The 20,035-nt window shown below is 40.6% G+C and overlaps 1 protein-coding gene across 3 annotated transcripts; it reads left to right on the top strand.

Moving 5' to 3' along the window:
• Positions 1-1,765: 1,765 nt before the first annotated feature.
• Positions 1,766-20,032, top strand: Fbxl3 (F-box and leucine rich repeat protein 3). 3 transcript variants are annotated; one of them, XM_028864800.2, is made up of 5 exons: positions 1,766-1,845; positions 5,808-6,156; positions 9,032-9,154; positions 12,507-12,678; positions 17,538-20,032. In XM_028864800.2, exons 2-5 carry the CDS (start codon positions 5,809-5,811, stop codon positions 18,179-18,181), a joined length of 1,287 nt encoding a protein of 428 aa, XP_028720633.1. In that variant the 5' UTR covers positions 1,766-1,845; position 5,808; the 3' UTR covers positions 18,182-20,032. The 3 variants fall into 3 exon arrangements, with proteins under 3 accessions (XP_028720633.1, XP_028720632.1, XP_028720634.1); XM_028864799.2 differs by lacking the exon at positions 1,766-1,845 and adding an exon at positions 1,947-2,032; XM_028864801.2 differs by lacking the exon at positions 1,766-1,845 and adding an exon at positions 2,268-2,426.
• Positions 20,033-20,035: the final 3 nt, after the last annotated feature.

Below are 20,035 nucleotides of genomic sequence, written 5' to 3' on the forward strand. Positions count from 1 at the left end.
GTTAATCATTCTAACTCCTCCAGCATTTTTTTTTCTGGTTAAAACTCCTTTCTAGTTTGTTTAAATGCACAATATATCATCTTTATGTATAGTGACACTGCCATGCTTGTGGTCTTACACTGTGTGTGACAGAACTTGTTCTTGTGACTACAATTTTTTGTTGTAGTTGTTTGTTGGTTGTTTTTTTTTTTCCAATAGAAGTATGTGCTTTGGGCTGAAAAGACAGCTTAGCAGTTAAGAGTGCTTACTGTGCCAGGTGGCAGAGCCAGGCGGATCTCTGTGAGTTCGAGCCAGCCTGGGCTACCAAGTAAGTTGCAGAAAAGGCGCAAAGCTACACGGAGAATCCTGTCTCGAAAAACCAAAAAAAAAAAAAAAAAGTGCTTATTGTTCTTCCAGCTGGCCCAAGTTCAGTTCCCAGCACCCAGGACTAGTGGCTCACACCTGCCTGTAACTCCAGCTCCAAGGAATCCAAAATCCCTTCTGGACTTCATCGGCAGTGCACACACACCTACAACTAAATGAAAATAAAGTTTATAAATTAAAAAAATAATAAAACAAATACATAAAAGCATTTTAAAATTCAGTCTGTTTTTTTCTGGCCATGGTGGCACATTTTTCCAGTGTTGGCACTGGGTGGACAGAAGCTGGCCGATCGCTGCGAGTTCCAAGCCAGCCAAACCTACAAAATGAGACCCTGGTTAAAGGAAAGGAGAAAGAGGAGGACAGGAGGGGGAAGAGAGAGGAGGTCAGAAAGAGAGGGGTAGAGTTACTTGCTTTGGAAAAGTAACACAGAGCCGAAGGCACGGTATACAGCTAACTTTTAAGATTTTGCAGCTGTGAACATTTCTCATTTTAAGAAAATCCAGTCTCACCAAGTCCAAACTTTTTAAACAAGTCAAACAGGTGGCATTTAAAAGACGCCTTCATTTACAAAACGCTCCACCAGGGGTTTTCTTGTAACTAGCTGTCTGCTTCTTGACACTCCCCGTGTGTGCTTTAGAAAAAACATTCTCAGACTTCAAGGTTCCATGAATCATTAAGAATAGCTTGGGAAAATAGTGGAAAGGCAAGTATTTAATCGCAGCGTTGGTAATCGCAGCGTTCAGCGCGCTGATTTTTCCTGCAGGCACTCCTAGGCCGCGCCCTGCCCCGCGGAGGTGGGTCGCCGTCAGCTGATGTTGACGTCCGGGAGGGGTGGGTCTCGTCTCGAGGTTGTTGACACTCCCTCCTTTTCCGCCCGGCGGGGTTCCGCCACCCTACACTTTCCGATTTTAACCCAGAGAAAAGCCAGCGTCACTGGGTTGGTTGGCTCCAGCCCGCCCACGTCCCGCCCCTAAACAAAACTCCAGGGACGCTCCGGGAGGCCGGGGCCCCGCCCCGGCTCCGGCGCGCGCCCCCGCCCTGGCCCCGCCCCAAGGCCGCGCACCCGCCCTGGCCCCGCCCCGGCCCCGCCCCCGAGGCCGCGCCCCCGCCCTGGCCCCGCCCCGGCCCGCCCCCGAGGCCGCGCCCCGCCCTGGCCCCGCTTCCCCCAGCCCCGCCCCGAGGCCGCGCTCCCGCCCTGGCCCCGCCCACCCCGAGGCCGAGCGCCCGCCTCCCCCCCTCGGGCGGAGACGCGCAGGGCCAAGCGCGCGCCGCGAGCCCCGGGCGCCATCTTGGATCCTGAAGTCCCGGGCCGAGGCTCCCGGAGCGCGCTGCTGGTGGCCGCCGCTGCTCGCCCTGGGCGTCTCAGGCGGCGACGAGGAGGTGCCGAGGCGAAGGACGCCGCCGGCGCGGGACCGAGAAGGGAAGCTTTAGCCGCCACCGCCTCCATCCGTCCCCCAACCCCGGCCGGCCGGAGCCGCAAAGGTGGAGCCGCGTCGGCGCCCGCCGCGGGACCAGCGTCTCGGATGCGGGCGGAGCGCGGGGGGCCGCGACGGCGGGAGCGCGGAGAGGGGGCCCCGGGAGGCCTCATGTGAGAGCCGCGGGAGCCGCGGGAACCGCCGCCGCCCGCGCAGCCCGGGGTGGTGTGTGGGGGAAGCCGCCCCGGCAGCAGGTACGGCGGAGGTTCGGGGACCACAGCCTCCGGAGAGCGGGCGGGGAGGCCGGCGGCGGCCCGGGGGCGCGCGCGCGGGGGCGCGCCCGGAACCTCAGGACATGTCAACAAGGCGTGGTGCGCGTGTGCGCGGCGGCCACGCGTGGCGGGGCCGGGTGACACTGGCGCCGCCGGGCTCGCCCTCGGCAACGTGGGGTGCGGGGGCTGGAAAAGCCGGGGGAGGGCGTAGAAAAAGTGTCCGAGAAAGCCAGGCCAGGCCGGGGAGGTGGCAGCGCCTGCGCTGAGCGGCCAAGTGGAGAACTTGGCCAAGTTTAGGTAGTAGGTGCAGCCGCTCAGGCTGAGCTGCAGACCGGCACCCGGAAGCAGCAGGGTCGGTGCATCTCCAAGCCGAGAGGTGAGGTGAGCGGGAGGAGCTTTTGTTGCTGTCTGTGTCTGTTCCGGTGGCCCAGGTGTTTTAGGTTGGTTTGTTTGTTTTTACGTGAAAAGGGTAACTTTCAAAATATCCCCGAACTCTTTATAAAAACATCTGTAACTCTAAACTCTAACTCAGTCCGGGTTATCTGTTCTGTCTACATGGCCATTCCTGGTTATCTTTATCTCCACTCTGCTCGCAACGTTCTGAGAGCTAATCTCTTTCACTTTGTTCAATTCTTGTATTTCAGCCAAAGACTGTGTGTTAGGTTTCCTTCTGTCCAGAGCAAAACATAGGACGTGATGAAAAATGTAATGCCAGAACCGGCCTTTCAGAACTTTGAAAGCTCAAGTGCAAGTAGGGTCTTTTAATGACCTCATGCCCAGTATATGTCAGTGTTTAAGACAGTGAGAAAACTTGGACTCTTGGTTTCGGTGTATGGAATGTTTGACTAGCTCACTAATGACTGGTGCTGCTCAACCAGTCAGTCGGTAGGCTTCCTTCATCAGAGTGCTTCTTTGGCACTTGATATAAATACCAGAAAACATTCCTGCCGCCGTGGTTGTAGTCTTTGGGTTCCTGAAACACTCCAATAAATCAAAACTGCCAGAGCCCAGGTTTTCTGTGCTAGAAAATCTCATTGATATTTATTGACCTGTTTCGGTCCGCCACACTCCTTCCTCCTGTTAATATAAAAGGCACTTTCTCTTCACTAGCAGTCAACAGTGTAGAAACCATTGCTGTAAATTAGTTGTATACTAGTGAATGCTCTGAATTGTTCAACTTTCTATACGGCAGAGCTTCATGTGTAGATAGTTAAAAAGCTTTGGAAGTTTTGAAGCAACTTTGATAAATGGTATTTCAAACTTTGTTAGGTGTTCATTCACTAATGTTATTTTCACAGCTAAATGAGAACAGTACATAGGGCATTTTAGCATTGGGCCTTTTGTTTATGTATTGCTTCATAAGATTTTGATATTAACTTCATAATGCCTTTGACAGTGCATAGACTTTAGCTGTTCATAAACTACTAAGTACTTATTATACTTTGGTGATCCATGTATTCAGTTTATGTTTAGATCAAAAACAGTATTTAGGGATACTGTTCCTTAATGTTGAATAATTTTATATTGTCCTCTCTGACTCCCTCCCAAACTTGGAGCTGTATTGAAATACACTTGATTTAGAATAGGACTGTGTTGGGAGGCAGAAGCAGTGGATCTCTGATTTCAAGGCCAGCCAGGCTCACATACCAAGATCCTGCCTCAAATAAAAATTGTATAAGTTGAGGATTAACAGGGTATTGTTAAATTATTGTAAGGCTGCCATTAGTTTTGGTTTTGAATGTGTATACTTGACAGTAAAACGAACTATTTCTACTTGAAGTTCTGGATTGAGGAGATTTCTCCAGAAGCAGCAGAGCGTCCTGTGTGGACGTAGGAACACTGTTTCATTCTTGGTGGAATCTGAGTAGATTTAGGTAATAAAGTCTAAGTCCTTGGTAGCAACCTCTTTGTTCTTTGACCCAAATTGAAATGCTAAAATTAAAGTTAAACCTTCAGGAGAAGTTAAAGTGGGAAAATGGGTTATAATGACAGGTTAACCTCTAGTAGGACATTTTTATTAATTGTTTTTTAAGATGGCCCTCTGGATTATTCTAACCTTTCTCCGAACACACTTACAGAATCTATTTTTGGATTCATAAATAAGTTTGACTCTTGCATAAAGCCATCTTGTCACCTCTCTCATTTTGTTTTCTGGACTCTCTTTCTCCTCAAGAATAAGTCCTTCCGTGTGTGCACGGATAGTCAGGTGCAGGGGCAATGAAGAACAGATAGTTCTTCTGTTACGGCCTCCTGGACTGACGCGACAGAAGATTGTGCCCCACTCTCCTGTTTCCCTCTCCGCCCTCAGTCCTCCTTCGCAGATTCTGCCAGCTGCTAGATGAGAAAGTCTGTACATGTGCACACCCTTCATTGCACAGAGGATTGAGAAAGTCTTATGTGCTGACTGTCACAAGTTAGTTGGAGTCACAAGGTATCCTTTTGAGTCTTGTTTGGACCAGTGCCTTGTCAGAATTGCTCTCTAGAAACAAAGCATTGTAGGGCCTAGACTCCATAACAGTACCGGCAAGTGGTCCATGTTAGTGCAGAGGACAATGTACTTGGTCAACTAACAAATCAAAATGTGTCCTTTAGAATTTTGATTACATTATAATGAATAGAAATAATTGTATACAATGTAGAAAGAAAAAAGCATATTGGGGGAAAAACGTAATCCCACTTGGGCCCATTGTTCACTATTTTCCAGTGTTTGTCTGCACCACCACTCCCTGACCCCTTATTTGAAAGTAAAGTTGTTCTTCACATTGTGTATGTGTGAGGGGGTCGCTCTTTTCTACTGAGTTGTGCCATGGCTTTCATTCTGGGCTGTTTTTCTAAACAAGAGATCAATTGGCTCTCCTTTCAAAAGCCCTGATATTTCATTCCTCACAAGAACCCTGTATCTTAAGATCACCGTTTTACAAACTGAAGCCTCTGACCCAAAGCCATAGAACAAGTGAGAAGTGGGGCCAAGATTAAAAACCCAGGGAGCTTGGTCTTAGAGCTCATAGTACTGTTTGCCCTGAGCAGACCATCCTTCCAAGAAACACATGGAATAAAGTGGGTAAGAATGTATAGAAAGGACATGGAGGTGTCATTTAAAAGAAAAAAACAGGAAGAGTGACAGAAGTGTTTTGGGGGAAGGAACAACATTCCCACTAAAACAACATATAGTCAACGTAGACTGCTTTAATTAATAAATCTATCTTATGCTGCTAAGGTTGAGCACAGGCCTGGAGTATTTACGACAAGGTCTTTAACATAGAGCTATACTCTCAGCCCAGGTTTACTTACGCACAGGTTGGATATGTGTAGCAGTAATAGCACACGTCACGGGCTATTCAGTGGTGGTCTGTTGACTACTTACCTTTCATCCTCTAGAAGTTTGTGGGGTCCTTGGTCCACCTCAGATTTAAGAACTAAAATAAAATCTTTGGGTGACTGAAGAAATTGGGAAGTATCACTATGGGCTCTTTTATAGTCACTTTAAGAAGTTGACTACAACTCTTAAGTTACAAATTTGTGGTTTACTTAGGTTATAAGTAGTGTTTAAATGTAAATGTTTGAAATCACCTCAAGAATATTCATCTCCACCAGCACTTTTCATTGTATTTTTATATTCGCCTTGAATTGTTGGTTTAGTTCTTTGTGCATATTGCTGTTTAACTGTCCAAATACAAATACGTCTCAGGGACGAAAAATGAATTTGTGATTAAAAGTTAAGTAGGTCAGGAAAAAATTGATGGATTTTTCTAAATAGGATGAAACGAGGAGGAAGAGATAGTGACCTTGACTCACCCGAAGAAGGCACTGCAGAGGAACCTAAGAAATTGAGGACTGCACACGAGTGTTCTCAACCTTGTGATTGGGGCAACCTCCTGCAGGACATTATCCTCCAAGTGTTTAAGTATTTGCCCCTTCTTGACCGGGCCCATGCTTCACAAGTGTGCCGGAACTGGAATCAGGTATTTCACATGCCTGACTTGTGGAGATGCTTTGAATTTGAACTGAATCAGCCAGCTACATCTTACTTGAAAGCTACACATCCAGAGCTGATCAAACAGATTATTAAAAGGCATTCAAACCATCTACAGTATGTCAGCTTCAAGGTAATACTTTAACTCCTTCTGTTAAAAAGTAAAAGCGTTTTTCATGGCTTTAATGTCCTAACCAGTACAACTTCTTATGTCGTTAAAATATTTGACTTTCTAGGAAAAATGCTTGAAGTTTTAAAATTATTGCACCATTAGAAGCCATTGAAAATAATTTTTAATATTTGCTGCAACTAAAATACTCCTTTATAATTAATTACTTAAAAGAACAAAAGCAGCTACTAGTAAGCATAAATTGACCGAAGTTTTAAGTTTTAAATGATAGGTTGGTAACAAATTTGAGGAAAGAGAAATGTGCAACAAACATTAAGGCAATGGTCCTCAGCCTCTGGGTTGTGACCTCTTTGGGAGTCACACATCAGATATCCTCCTTATTAGATATGTGTATGACAATTTATAACAGTATCAAAATTACAGTTACGAAGTAGCAGTGAAATGATTTTATGATTGGAGGTCCGCACAACATGAGGAGCTGTTAGAGTGTGGCAGCGTTAGGAGGGTTGGGAACCACTGCACTAGGGCATGATTATTGAGCAGAACTTACTTGCTATCTCTATCTACTAGTGAGTATTGCTTTTGTTTCATTTTGTTTTTCAAGACAGGGTTTCTCTGTGTAGCCCTGGCTGATCTGGAACTCACTGTAGACCAGGCTGGCCTCTAGAAGAGATCTTCCTGTCTCTGGAGTGCTGGGATTAAAGGCATACACCCTACCACCCCAGCAAGTGTTTCTTATTTTGATACATTTTTATTTAAAAAGAAAACAACTTTAAATCTAAAGGTGGTATAGAAACTAACTAGTTTGAGTATATTTTAAAGGGAAACAGAAGAGGATGCATGGAAAAATGTAAGAGAGCCGTTTGCTTCATTTCCGTGTTAGAAGGGACACATAAGAACTCATGTAATGGTGAGATGAATGAAGGAAGATGGCATTTTGAGATTTGAAGAGTATTATACGAAATCATAGTAGCTTGTGTGAGAACAAGGGTTTATCAAGTTGTATTTTGGAGATGAATAAAGAACTATGGGATGCTTACTGAATCCCTGACACTAATTTTTTTTTCTTGAACAATTGATAATTATTGTTAAAAGATGAAAATGTGCCCTGCGTGGTGACTCACACATGTTACTCTAGGACTGGGGAGTCTTAGGGAGGAGAATCAACAATTTGAGGCTTCCTGGACTATATATAGTAAGGCCTTCTCTCTTAAAAATGTTAAAAACGAAACCCCAAAAACTGCAGTAAAAGCATAGAATTGCCAGATTTGCCTCTGTTTGCTATTTGCTAAAGGGGCCAGATTAAATCTGTACCAAGCTGTGGTCTTAACAGACCTTCATGCTGTCACTAAATGCCATCATCCTTCTAAGATAGGAAAACCTGGTAACAGAAGTGACTGAGTAACCTGGTCATAAAAGTACTAGGTCACTGGGAATAGGAGTGCCAGTTATAGCCAAAAAGAAAAGAAAAGAAAAAAAAATAAACCAAACAGGATACCTATTAAGACCAGCCTGGGCTACAGAGTGAATTCAAGACTAGCCAGAGATATTTAGCTAGACCTTATTTCAAGAAGAAAAAAAAAGATGCCAAGTTTACTAGACTTCATTGATAATTTTTAGTGTAAATGCATCCTAGACAATGGGACGCACTGGTACAAATTATTGTTGTTGTTGTTTATTTACCTGAAAATCCAATTGAGTGTGTTGTTCGTTTGACATGGGATAGGGTTCAAGCAAACAGAAGTGAGGAACTCCTCCTCACCCCTCCAGAGAGGAAGCCTACAGCGCTTTCCCTTGGCTTTTAGTCAGCCTTGACCTTTGACCCTCCTTAGTGTTGTAATGGCAGCTGCTGTAGAAAGAAGAGCTGGAGATCATAAAGATCATTCAGTGTAGTAGGTTGGCTGGGTCCTTGGGTTTACTCTGTCCAACTTACGTAACTCGTAAAACCATTTGTGCTTGAGTTTAACTTTTTTGTTAGGGGTGTGTTTGTCTGAGGAAGTAATTTCTAATTGAGAAAGCAAGCACATTGCTAGGATTATTCTGGCCTCTCCCGATAATAGTTAAGTGGACAGTATAGGCTGAATAAAACTTAGAGTCAGGGTTATTAGTCCAACAAGTGCTCCTCAGACTGCTTAGTAGACTCACCAGGGGAGATGTAAAGGCAGAGCTTGTGCGGTCCCACTCACAAACTTTCTAATTCAGATGGTTTGGTTTAGGCATACGAATTTGCGTGTCTTCAGTACTCAGATGATTTCCATGTGGTCTGGGAACCACATTTTGAGAACTACAATTAGTTACATTACTTTCACACACGATAGCATTTAAGAGTCCTGTAGGATGCAGTAAAATACACAAATTTATTTGGAAATAAAATAATGGTATTTAACAGTTTTAGTCTAGAGAAAAACTAACTTTTATCCCTTCCAGGGGTTGGTGTTTGGTCATATTATCCTTTTCTTCAGAAATATCTAAGCAGAATATATGAGAGCAGCTACCTCTATTTTGGTTCAGTTTATTTTATGCTTGTTTAGTCGGACACCCTTATTTTACTCTAATGCATCTTTCTATTTCAAACACTGAAGAAGTTCAGATTGTGTAATTCATCTGAAAATTCTCAACGACATTAGCTTCTTCAGGAGCCCTGAAACAGTTCATCATAGACACTGCTTACATGTGTTGTTTGGAATAAATCAACTTATTCTTTCAGCAGTGAATAAATAAATATACATATGAATTGTAATGAACTCTGTTGTGAAAATTAGACTGAGGTTATGGAGGAGAGATGAATGTCCTTTAAATGATAATGCACTGCATTAATAACTGTATTTCTTGCTTTTATAAAATATATTACATGAGTAAGACATGTTTTCTTTCTAAGGTGGACAGCAGCAAAGAGTCAGCTGAAGCAGCTTGTGATATATTATCGCAGCTTGTGAACTGCTCTTTAAAAACACTTGGACTTATTTCAACTGCCCGGCCAAGCTTTATGGATCTACCAAAGGTATGTACTGCTTTTGTTTTAGTTCCTTCTGCAGGGGAGTCCAGTGAAAGCCCAGAATTGTTAGTATTGACAGTGAGAGGATGGCAGAGCAGTATGTATAGTGGAGATGTGCTCACTGTTTATAGTGTTAAAAACAGTATTTGCAATACGCCTTTAAAGAGTTTTTAATGAGAGGCCAGCTGGTTAGTTCCATGTTAGTTCCATGACAGGCAGGGCTGCTACATAGAGAGACCCAGTCTCCAAAAAACAAACAAAAAAATTTTTTTCATGTGTGTGAGTGTTCTGTTTGCATGTATGTATGTGCACCTCATGTGTGTCTGATGCCTGGGGAGGCCAAAAGAGGGTGTCAGATCCCCTGGAACTGGAGTTGCAGGCAGTCAGGAGCTGTCATGTGGGTCCTGGTAACCAAACCTAAGTCCTTTGCAAGAGCAGCAAGTACTTTTATCTGCTGAGCCAGTGCTCCAGCAGCCAGTGCTCCGGCAGCCAGTGCTCCGGCAGCCGCTGCTCCGGCAGCCAGTGCTCCAGCAGCCAGTGCTCCGGCAGCAGTAAATACACTGGTGAGCATTACTTTGTTCTGCGAGGGAACAGGTAAAGAACAGGCGAATTTACAGAAGATTGTCTAGGTAGTAGAAGTGCTAAAAGAAAGAAGCGAAGCTGAGACTAATATATTAGGAAAAAGAGAGCCTCAGACGCTTCTTTCTGAGCCTTCGAACAGGCTGTTACAGTGAAAAGTCAGAAGTAGAGAATGCCAGTATTGAGCAAGGAGAGCCTGCTTATCATGTAAATGTACTGAAGTTAATGTCAGTATACCTTGAATTATCTTACAGATTTTATTTCAGACCATTTATTCTTGTGAGGGTTTAGCTGTTTGTGTTAGTCCTATACATAATTAATGAATGGTCTCCACTATACAACTATTCTTTTGAAACTTTTTTTTTTTTTAACATTGATTAGTGTGTGTACATACATATGTGAAGGTCAGGGGACAGCTTACAGGGGTCACTTCTCCTCCTACCATGTGGGTTCCAGGGTTTGAACTGGCTTGGTGGCAAGTGCTCTTACCAGTTGAATGATCTTACCAGCCCACAACTCTTCTCTTTGAAACAGAAAAATTACCAGAACACCTTCTGAGAAAGGCTAATTGATAAAAGCTGCATTCTAGCTTGCTAATGCTTAGTAGGTTAGTGTCCAGTAGTGTGTGTGTGTGTGTGTGTGTGTGTGTGTGTGTGTGTGTGTGTGTGTGTGTTGCTGAGAGTCATACCTATGGTCTTACCAGTGTTCTACCACTGAGCTGCATCCCCAGACATTTTTTTAAAGTATACCACAAAGTAAAATAGGATGTGTGAGTTAAAAAAAAAAAGATTACTAATTTTTATTCTATGTATTTGAGTGTTTTGCCTGCATGTAAGTATGGGTACCATTTATGTGCCTTGTATCCATGGAGGCCAGAAGAGCACATTGGATCCCAAGAATTGGAGTTGCAGAGAGTTGTGAGTTGCCATTGGGTGTCGGGAACTGAACCTGGGTCCTGTGGAAGAGCAGCCAGTGTGCTGAACTGATGAGCCATTTTTTCCAGCACCCAAATAATGTAGACTCACCTCACAGTTCATTTTACTAGAGTGATTCAGGAAGGAATATTCAGTGTGAATTATAACCAGTAGGTGATTGATCAATTGAGTAGCAGAAACAAATGAAATACTGTGGTTTCAAAACCTCTATTTGATTTAAGTTTCATTAATTATGTACATTTTGAGATAGATTGCTTTCTCATGAATAAAGAAGGAAGATGGAGCAGAGAATCTGTTCAACATTTAAGACTTTTAAGTACCGGAGTCAAATCCCGGGGGCTTGGCTCTAGCTGTGCACAGATTTTGGACTCTTACTCCTGTTCTAAATTTGGTTGAAGCCAAGTCTTCTGCAGACAGTCCAGAGGCTGCCCAAGGGCCTTGGCTAAGAAATGAGTTACAGTGTAATGTCGTCTTCCTCAAGCCTCATGGGGAAGGAAATGCTCTGAGTTGATATTTTATGTACCCGCTTTAATGTATTTTTAAGATACAGTATATATAGAATAAACCATATTATGAAGTGTATTGAATATAATTTGATTTTTTTTTAATCATCCCTGGCTCTCAGTTTTCATGTTTGTAATGCAAATTTAAGAAATGTTGATGTAGCCGGAACTGCCTCAGATCCTTAGATCCTTATTGCCCTTTTTGCTTTTTCTTTTCTTTTTTCTTCCTTCCTTCCTTTTTTTTTTTTTAAGAGAAGATTGAAATAAGATGTTCCTATATTTTGGCTGTCTTGAACAGAAGAGAAAATAGAAGAAATGTGTGTAACCATAGCTAAATCAGGACAATGAGGAAAGAAGTTAGCCTGTGGTCATGGGCTTACTAAAAAAGAACTGTGACCATGGACGATGTAGTTGAGTTTGATATGAAGATACTGTGATGTTAATGCATAGGTTTTTTAATCAGAATTTCAGAAATCAGTTTAGACACAGGAAGGAAAAAGCAAGTTAAGGATTGTGACCAAGGAGGTGGTACTTCTTTGTACTTCATTGTCTGTTAGCGTGACTTCGTCCTCTGACACTGCTGTGGAGAACTTAAACAGGGGGGCTCAGGTGAAGTTGGTTCTATAGACATGTGTGGAAGCGTGTATTGGCCTTTCTTTCCTCCTCCAAATGATTTGCCCATTGATTATAGCTTATCTCAGCTCTGATTCAAAGTCATGAATTTTAAATGTGTTGTAATTCTTGTTTCCATAAGAATTCCTTTTGATCAGATCTGTTCAATAGATTGATGTATATAAGCAGTTAAAAGATACCTGTAATGTTTATAAGTAAAATACATTAAAATCAAGTCTTGAGAATCTTTTAGATACGTTTTGAGAGGAGTTATAAACTTACTCTGGTTGTCTTAAAATTGGTTCAGTTGAGTTACAACCTTGAGTTGATGACATCAGTCCTGATGGTGTGCCGCTAGGTTCTGTGTTTGTGCTCTTTCCTGTGTAGCAGTGTGCAGACGTTAGCTCCCAGGGGTGGGGATGTGTTTGAGAGACTCAGTCAGGGCCCAGGCTTCCTCTTTGATCTCACTGAGGATGCTGGGATTTAGAAATATTCTGAGGCTTGAAGTGACATTTTTTTCCACAGGTACAAAAGGCTTTTCTCAGAGTTGGAAATTAGTCCCCTCTTTGTCTATACTTTGGTAACTTTGTGTGGGGTGCTGCCTTTTAACAGTTTTGAAATTCCTTATTAGGGTGCAGAGAGCTATAGGTACCTACTATTTTGTAAGGAAACCTTGAAAGATGTCATTTCTAAAGAACTGAAACAGTGTTTTAATCTTTTGTCTTTCAGTCTCACTTTATCTCTGCACTGACAGTTGTGTTTGTAAACTCCAAATCCCTGTCCTCACTTAAGATAGATGACACCCCAGTAGATGATCCATCCCTTAAAGTGCTAGTGGCCAACAACAGTGACACACTCAAGCTGCTAAAAATGAGCAGCTGTCCTCATGTCTCTCCAGCAGGTATGTCATGTCTTTACCAGACACATTTTAGTAAACTATGTTGTTTTTCAAATTAAAAATGGTTGTTTAGTAATTCTGTCAATGAACTTGTACATGAATTAACAAACCGTATCTTCTTCCACATAAAAATATTCAGAGTCCTAATAACAATAGGATAGCTGCAGTAATCCAGCTTAGACTGACTTTCATTTTATGTAGCAAATTGAGTATACTATGTGCTCGAAAGTGGATAAATAAAATAAGGGAGAGTTTATTAGCTACTCATTGCTGGGGCAGAATATCTGATAAAAGTGGCTTAAGGATGAATGAAGAGTTTTAATTTGGCTCACAGTTTGAGGGTGCTGGTGAGTATGGTGAGGAAGGTACAGTGCAGGAGCAGGCAGTAGCTGGTCTCATTGCATCGTCTGCAGTTTGGAAGCATAGGTGAAATGGGGCCCATCTGTTCAAACCTTAGGCCTTACTTACCCCAGTGGCTCATTTCTACCAGGCTTCAGTCCCGAAAGTTCCATAGCCTTCCAAACCAGCACTAACAGCTGGGGACCAGATGTTCCAACATGAGTTTATGAGGGACATTTCACATTCAAACCACAAGGCAACACTCTAAGGTCTGCTTATTGCTAACTGTAACTGAGCTCCAGGTGTTTGGGTCAGAACAGTCACATAATTCTTAGTATTAGAGAGGAAGAGGTGTGTGGAAGTCTGATTGCCTTTTTGAGAGAATGCTCTTTAAAACTTAAATTTAGAAATAACATTATAAAAGGTCTTTCCAACTACTTTTATATAGAATTATTTAAATGAAGGTGATTTGTACTGACAAGTAGGTGCAAACATGATTTTCATACTTGCTGACACTTCATTGCTGACTCCTCCTACTTTTGAAATCCCGCCCTGTCTTTAGCTGTGTTGTTCAGTAAAGTCTTTCTGTGTGTGTGTTTGTGTTTGTTTTACTTTCTTTCCATAACAAATGATTGGGATTCCCCCAAAGAAATGACTCACTGTTGAGTGGAGAACACTTTGTTCTCCAAGATCACCCACAAGGAGGGTCTTGGTGATGGGAATAGCTGGCCCACTGTTGTATTTACCTAGTTGTCTCAGCCTCTTCTAGATAACCACTGAAAGCATTCCAAAATAGAAACTGAGGAGGGACTAGCAGGCTTTGGCAGCTGTTTTCTGTGTGACCTTGGTCACATTTTATTATCTGTTGTGAGGCTGAGATCAGTCTCCTGTAGCTTTATAGTGTTCAAGGTCCTCTGTATCCTGGCCTCCACCTATCTTGTTCGTTCATCACTCATATGTCCTATGAGCTGTGAGCACTAAGGAGCTGGAGTTCTTTGGTTTGACCTTCCAGTGTAGTTAATACACTGTGCCTTGTGAAAAATTCTTTAAAATTTTTTAAGCCTACTTATCAATAGATCATCATTGTAAGACTTTTATTGAAAAAGGATTTATGAGCCATGTAATTTATAATTCATGTAAAATAGACAATTTATTGACCTTTAGTGTGCTGACTGAGTAGTGTATACATCATCATCACTATGAATCTTAGAACACTATTAATATGACCAAAAAGAGGCATTGCTATCACACCCTGTTGCATATTCTTTTTCTGCAATTTGTCTATACAAATTTCCTATACATGAAATTATATCTCCTGTGTGTGTGTGTGTGTGTGTGTGTATGTATCTGTCTGGTTTCTGTTACTTTGCATGTTTTCAAGCTTGTTTGTACTGTATAATTAATTAAAATATTCCTTATTGTTGCTGTGTAGTATCCATTATATGTTTATGGAACATTTATTGTTGATCAGTTGGTGGATAATTTGGGTTGTTGTCTACCTTTTGAGTAAAACAGATAATGCTTATATAAAAATTCACATACTTTGTGTGGTCATATTGGTTCTCTTGGTGTATAGCTAGTAACAGGGTTGCCCAGTCATGTAGTAGCTATTACCTACTTGAGGAACTGTCCTCCATGTCAAACACTGGTTCTAGGATAGTTAGGTTTCTAGAGCAACAAGAGGTGGCAAATCATTAGACAAAGAAATACTCTGGGAGTTCCAAAGATGTTAGGGAGGATTTTCCAGAGCAAAAATGATTAAACCTAAAATACAGGATGAAGGTAGAGAATTGCCATTGTACATTTCTTTCTTTTTTTTTTTTTTTTTTTTGGTTTTTCGAGACAGGGTTTCTCTGTGTAGCTTTGCGCCTTTCCTGGAGCTCACTTGGTAGCCCAGGCTGGCCTCGAACTCACAGAGATCCGCCTGGCTCTGCCTCCCGAGTGCTGGGATTAAAGGCGTGCGCCACCAACGCCCGGCCTGTACATTTCTTTTGTACATCTTTACTAATGCTTTTTATCTTTTTTATTATACCCATCCTAGTTGGTATGTACTAGTATCATTGTGGTTTTGATTTGCACACACACACACATACATCCCATCCCTGCTGCTACCCTTTCAGGACCTCTCTTACTCTTGGAACTCACTATATAACCCAGGTTAGCTTCCACCTCATGGTGATCCTCCTGCCTCAGCTACCAATTCCCAGGATTACATGCATGAACTATAATGCCTAGATGCATTTTCTTGGTAATTTTGTTGTTGTTTTGGACAGGTTCTCAGTTGGCTGAGATTTCTTGCCTGGCCTAGAAATCAGTATGTAGATTAGGCTGACCTTGAACTCTCAGAGATGAACCTTCCACTGCTTCTTGAGTGCTGGAATTAAAGCATGTGCTACCATGCCCTGCTATTTGATGACTTTTTTTCATGTGCTTAGTGGCCATTTGTGTATCTTCTTGGAAAAATGTCTGTTTGGGTTTTTGCTTATTTTTGAAATTGTCTTTTTATTATTGACTTGTGTTTGTCATTATGCTGTTATATATTTAAATGTCCATAATCAGTGCATTAGTTGTCTCTGGCTGCACAGCCAATTACATATGCAATAGCTTATTCTAATACCTGCTTATCAGTTCCACAATTTTGTAAGGCAGAGTTGTAGGCAGATCCCAGATGGCTTCTGTGCTTAGGGTCTTTGGCCAAAGTCAGTGTCTATCAGGCTGGACTTTTGATCTGGAAACTCCAGGAAAAAAATCCACTTGCATTCACTCTCATATTGTGGGTGAGTTTGTGTTTTTGAGGTTGTTGAGCTGACCTGTCCTTTTCTCACTCACTGTTTTGTGTGGTAGTGGATGGTCACTATTAGTGTCTGCTTATTTGTTTATTTTTACCTGTTTATGTATAAAAGTCATTTAATATTAACATGAATATCTAAAACTTGTCTTAAAGCTAGCAGTTAGCATTTTGAGTCCTATTTGTGCTGACTTTTAACTTCCTTTTCTGTATCTAGCCAAGAGTAAACTGCCTCTAGAAGAACTCGTGATTAGATTAGGACTATCTATATAATTTATTTCATAAGGCCAGCTGTATCATCTAGCACAATACAATGATAGGCAGAGTATCACGTGCCAGATCCACAGAGGTGAGGGAGTGGATCTTTGAGGGAAGGGCGTTTTGAGAGTTACGGCTGTGGCAGCTGCTGTGGTAGTTGCTCTTGTTTGCATTTTTGCAGCTTTCTGAATGTTTCTCTTTGTATTGGGCTTTTTGATGTTGCAGAGACGTGGTTCGGTTGTCTGGCATGGCTAGGGCATACTTCAAAGTAAGTGTAGCCTGGAACAGAAACTTGCAGTGACTAAGTAGGGACACCAAGAGGTCTCTTGCTCCCCCTTGTGCTGAGTCTTATTTTGGTGGGTCACTTTGTCCCTTTTCTGATTATATTGCCCCATTTTCATCCCCTGCTGTAAAGTTGTACTTCATTGATGGGCCTGACTATTTCTTAAGCAGTAGTTAAGTGCATGAACTTCAGTCTGTTTTTGCATTCTAGCTTTGTTGTCTTGAGCTAGTTATCTCTACTTGGAACTAGAAATACTGTTTAGTTCCTTAGATTTTGAATATTTGTAGGTAAACATAATTAGCACCTCCCATAACTTGTGAAATAAGTAGTAATGAAAACGTGTGTGTGTTGTTAGTCCTACCTGTTTTTAAACATAAGAACTGGATTGAATGGGTTGTTTGTTGACTAGTTTAGAGTGATGTTTTGGGGCAGACTTGTATATATTCACTTTAGAGATCAAATATTGATCTTTGGTAAAGTCATCTGTTGCTAGGATAATAGTTTAGGTGAATATGTCTGGAGTATGGGAACTGTTTAAGAAATTGTTTTCCTTATAGGTCAAAGCTCATAATATTTTTGTTAACATGATTACTTTTGACTCATTTAAGAGTGTAGTTTCATATTTCCTAGAAATTTGACAAGCTTATTAGTACTGTTAGTAATTAAACTATAATCATTTAATGGAATTTTTCTTACTTTGTAAGTATTCTGTTTATATTAGGATTACATTTTTAACTTGGAATACTATCCTCTAGTCTCTGTTGCAGTTGAGTGTGGAATTTTTCTTACTATAAGTTTAGTGTTATGTTTTTGTTATACTGTGGCAGCTGGCACTCCAAAGGACTATGAGTTTGAAGCCAACCTTGGCCTGCATATTGAGTTCTGGGTAAGAAACAAACAAAGACACAGTCCATTGCTAGTTTAAATCTTACTTAGTTATGGCATAGTTTTTAAATGACAGTTACAGCTTTCCTAAGTTATAAATGAGCAACAAGGATATAGAATTGGTTCCCTATTATAAACAATACGAGTAAGTAACTTATTTTCTAATTCATTATCACAACTAAAATTTTCAAATTTCATTTATTGGTGAAAAGTAATATACGGCTATTTTAGAGGACATGCACTTGATTAAACAGTTGAACAGATACATTGTACAGAAACATAAATAATTGGGCTCTTTTTTCCTCCAAGGTATTCTTTGTGTGGCTGACCAGTGTCATGGCTTACGAGAACTGGCCCTGAACTACCATTTACTAAGTGATGAGTTGTTGCTTGCACTGTCTTCTGAAAAGCACGTTCGCTTAGAACATTTGCGCATTGATGTTGTCAGTGAGAACCCGGGACAGACGCATTTTCATACCATTCAGAAGAGCAGCTGGGATGCCTTCATCAAACACTCGCCCAAAGTGAACTTAGTGATGTATTTTTTTTTATACGAAGAAGAATTTGACCCATTCTTTCGTTATGAAATACCTGCCACTCATCTTTACTTTGGGAGATCAGTAAGCAAAGATGTGCTTGGCCGTGTGGGCATGACCTGCCCAAGACTAGTAGAACTGGTAGTCTGTGCCAATGGGTTACGGCCCCTTGATGAAGAGTTAATTCGAATTGCAGAACGTTGTAAAAATTTGTCGGCTATTGGGCTGGGGGAATGTGAAGTCTCGTGTAGTGCCTTTGTTGAGTTTGTGAAGATGTGTGGGGGCCGCCTCTCTCAGTTATCCATTATGGAAGAAGTGTTAATTCCTGACCAAAAGTATAGTTTGGAGCAGATTCACTGGGAAGTGTCTAAGCATCTTGGCAGGGTATGGTTTCCAGACATGATGCCTACTTGGTAAGATTTGCATGATATAGGGCATGGTGAATAAACAGCACCTTAATTTTAAGAAAATGTATTATAATAAAAGTTTATTTGCTCTAGTTCTGATGTAATTTCTACTATTTTGTGGCACAGACATTTGGTATCTTTGAGCCTATAATGAATGATGTTTGTTGGAAGATGTACAATTTGGGTCAGGTAACTCCTTTTTGTAGCCTAATCACAATCAAGTGTTTAAAAATTAAAAGAAAATGTTTCATATTTGAAAGTAATCCAGTTATGAAAATGAGATTGTTCATAGTCTGAAGGAAACAATCTGTATATTGTAATATCTAAGAAATATACTAATAGGTTTTCTGAAATGTTCTCTATGCATTTTTTTAAAAAATGTAAACTTGACATTTTAGGGTCTTCAGTTATAAATACACCTGTTATAAGGTGTTTAATATAGCTCAGGAAAGTGAGCATTTTGTGAGAGAAATGTATGATATAGCTCAAGAGGTTGGTTGAATGTTTTCAAATGTTATGAAGCTGTTTTGAAAATTAAGATATAAATATCAGAGTTCTTAGAACACTGATAAATGTTGCAGTGGTTATTAAGGATGGCACACACAGCCAGGATCAACTAAATGAACCAGTGGAATAGAAGAGAGGTAGTATTTAGGTCTGTATGAACCTTAGGTTTTCTGTGTAATATGCTAAACCATGTGAGTTCTTTTCTGTTATATTACTAATGTTTGTGGTGCCTGAAGCATTGTATGTAAAGGAATGCTTTATCTCCTTTTTAAAAAAAATCTTTGTTTAAACTAGTTTTAACTATTAACACAATTTAAATGAAAATCCTTAAAAACCAAATTGAAATAATTAAAAGTAGAACTTTATAAATTGTTTATGAACAGTTTTCGTGAAAGAATATTAATCTACAGTGAATTTTAGTGATAGCTTATGCTTTAATTTCGGAATTACATAGCTACAATAAAAACAACGTTAAAAATCAAAAGGAGTATCTGTACAGTTCAGAAACACTAAATTTAAAAGAATATATATATATATATAAGTTCATAATTTTTGAGTAAGTATTCCTCAGTGAACTGGAACATTTTAATAGAAAAATATCTGCAGTATTGTGATTATTAATTTGGTTGAAACTGGTATTTTATATTATTTAAGTTATGTAGCTTTTCATATTACTTTCAATGAGTAAAGGTAAACTCTAGACTTGGTAGAGTGTAAAAAGTACTAAGTTTTGGTTATATATAGTTTTCTTTTCAGATACTGTATGAGCTTGGATTCTGGGCACTAGTGCAGTAGGTGTGTCTCCTGAGAGAGGTGAGAAGTGACTTACCTCAGCAGAGTGCTTCAGTGCCTGAAATGGCTCTCTGGAGTAGTGTGACTTTTAGAAAGTATCCTGACAGTTGTGGAAGCTAACAGTCTAAAAAACAGATGAACTTCCTGAGAATAAAACAGAATGTGGCTTTCTATACAATTTATGCTTTTCAAAAGTGATGGTATTCTTTCAGGCACATATAGATGAGAAGAAAAAGACTGGCCAGAGCTCAACATTAAAAGCAACTATTAGAATATTTCCCTCTTACTAAATAGTAAGAAATTTTGGCTATACAGGAAATACTTGTGCTAGATTTTTTTTATTTTATTTTATTTTTAACAATTTTGGAAAATGGATTTGACAGTATATAATCAGTTTTACTAACCAAAGCTTTATTTGAAAACTTACTTTTTGTACAAATTGAATTACATGCTTGAATACTTTAAGTCACTTTATAAGCAAAATGCATAGCACTTAATTTGTTTATACTGTAAAATATATGTTAAATGGTTTTATCAATTTGAGAATAAAGATAGTTACTAATGC

Source organism: Peromyscus leucopus, chromosome 9 (assembly GCF_004664715.2).
Source record: "Peromyscus leucopus breed LL Stock chromosome 9, UCI_PerLeu_2.1, whole genome shotgun sequence".
Lineage (NCBI taxonomy): Eukaryota > Metazoa > Chordata > Mammalia > Rodentia > Cricetidae > Peromyscus > Peromyscus leucopus.

Excerpts from the sequence above, each read along its gene's own strand:
- Fbxl3 (XM_028864800.2), top strand. The coding sequence starts at position 5,809 with ATGAAACGAGGAGGAAGAGATAGTGACCTTGACTCACCCGAAGAAGGC. Across the intron at positions 9,155-12,506 it reads GCTTTATGGATCTACCAAAG|TCTCACTTTATCTCTGCACT; the intron begins GTATGTACTGCT and ends TTTGTCTTTCAG. Across the intron at positions 12,679-17,537 it reads TCCTCATGTCTCTCCAGCAG|GTATTCTTTGTGTGGCTGAC; the intron begins GTATGTCATGTC and ends TTTTCCTCCAAG.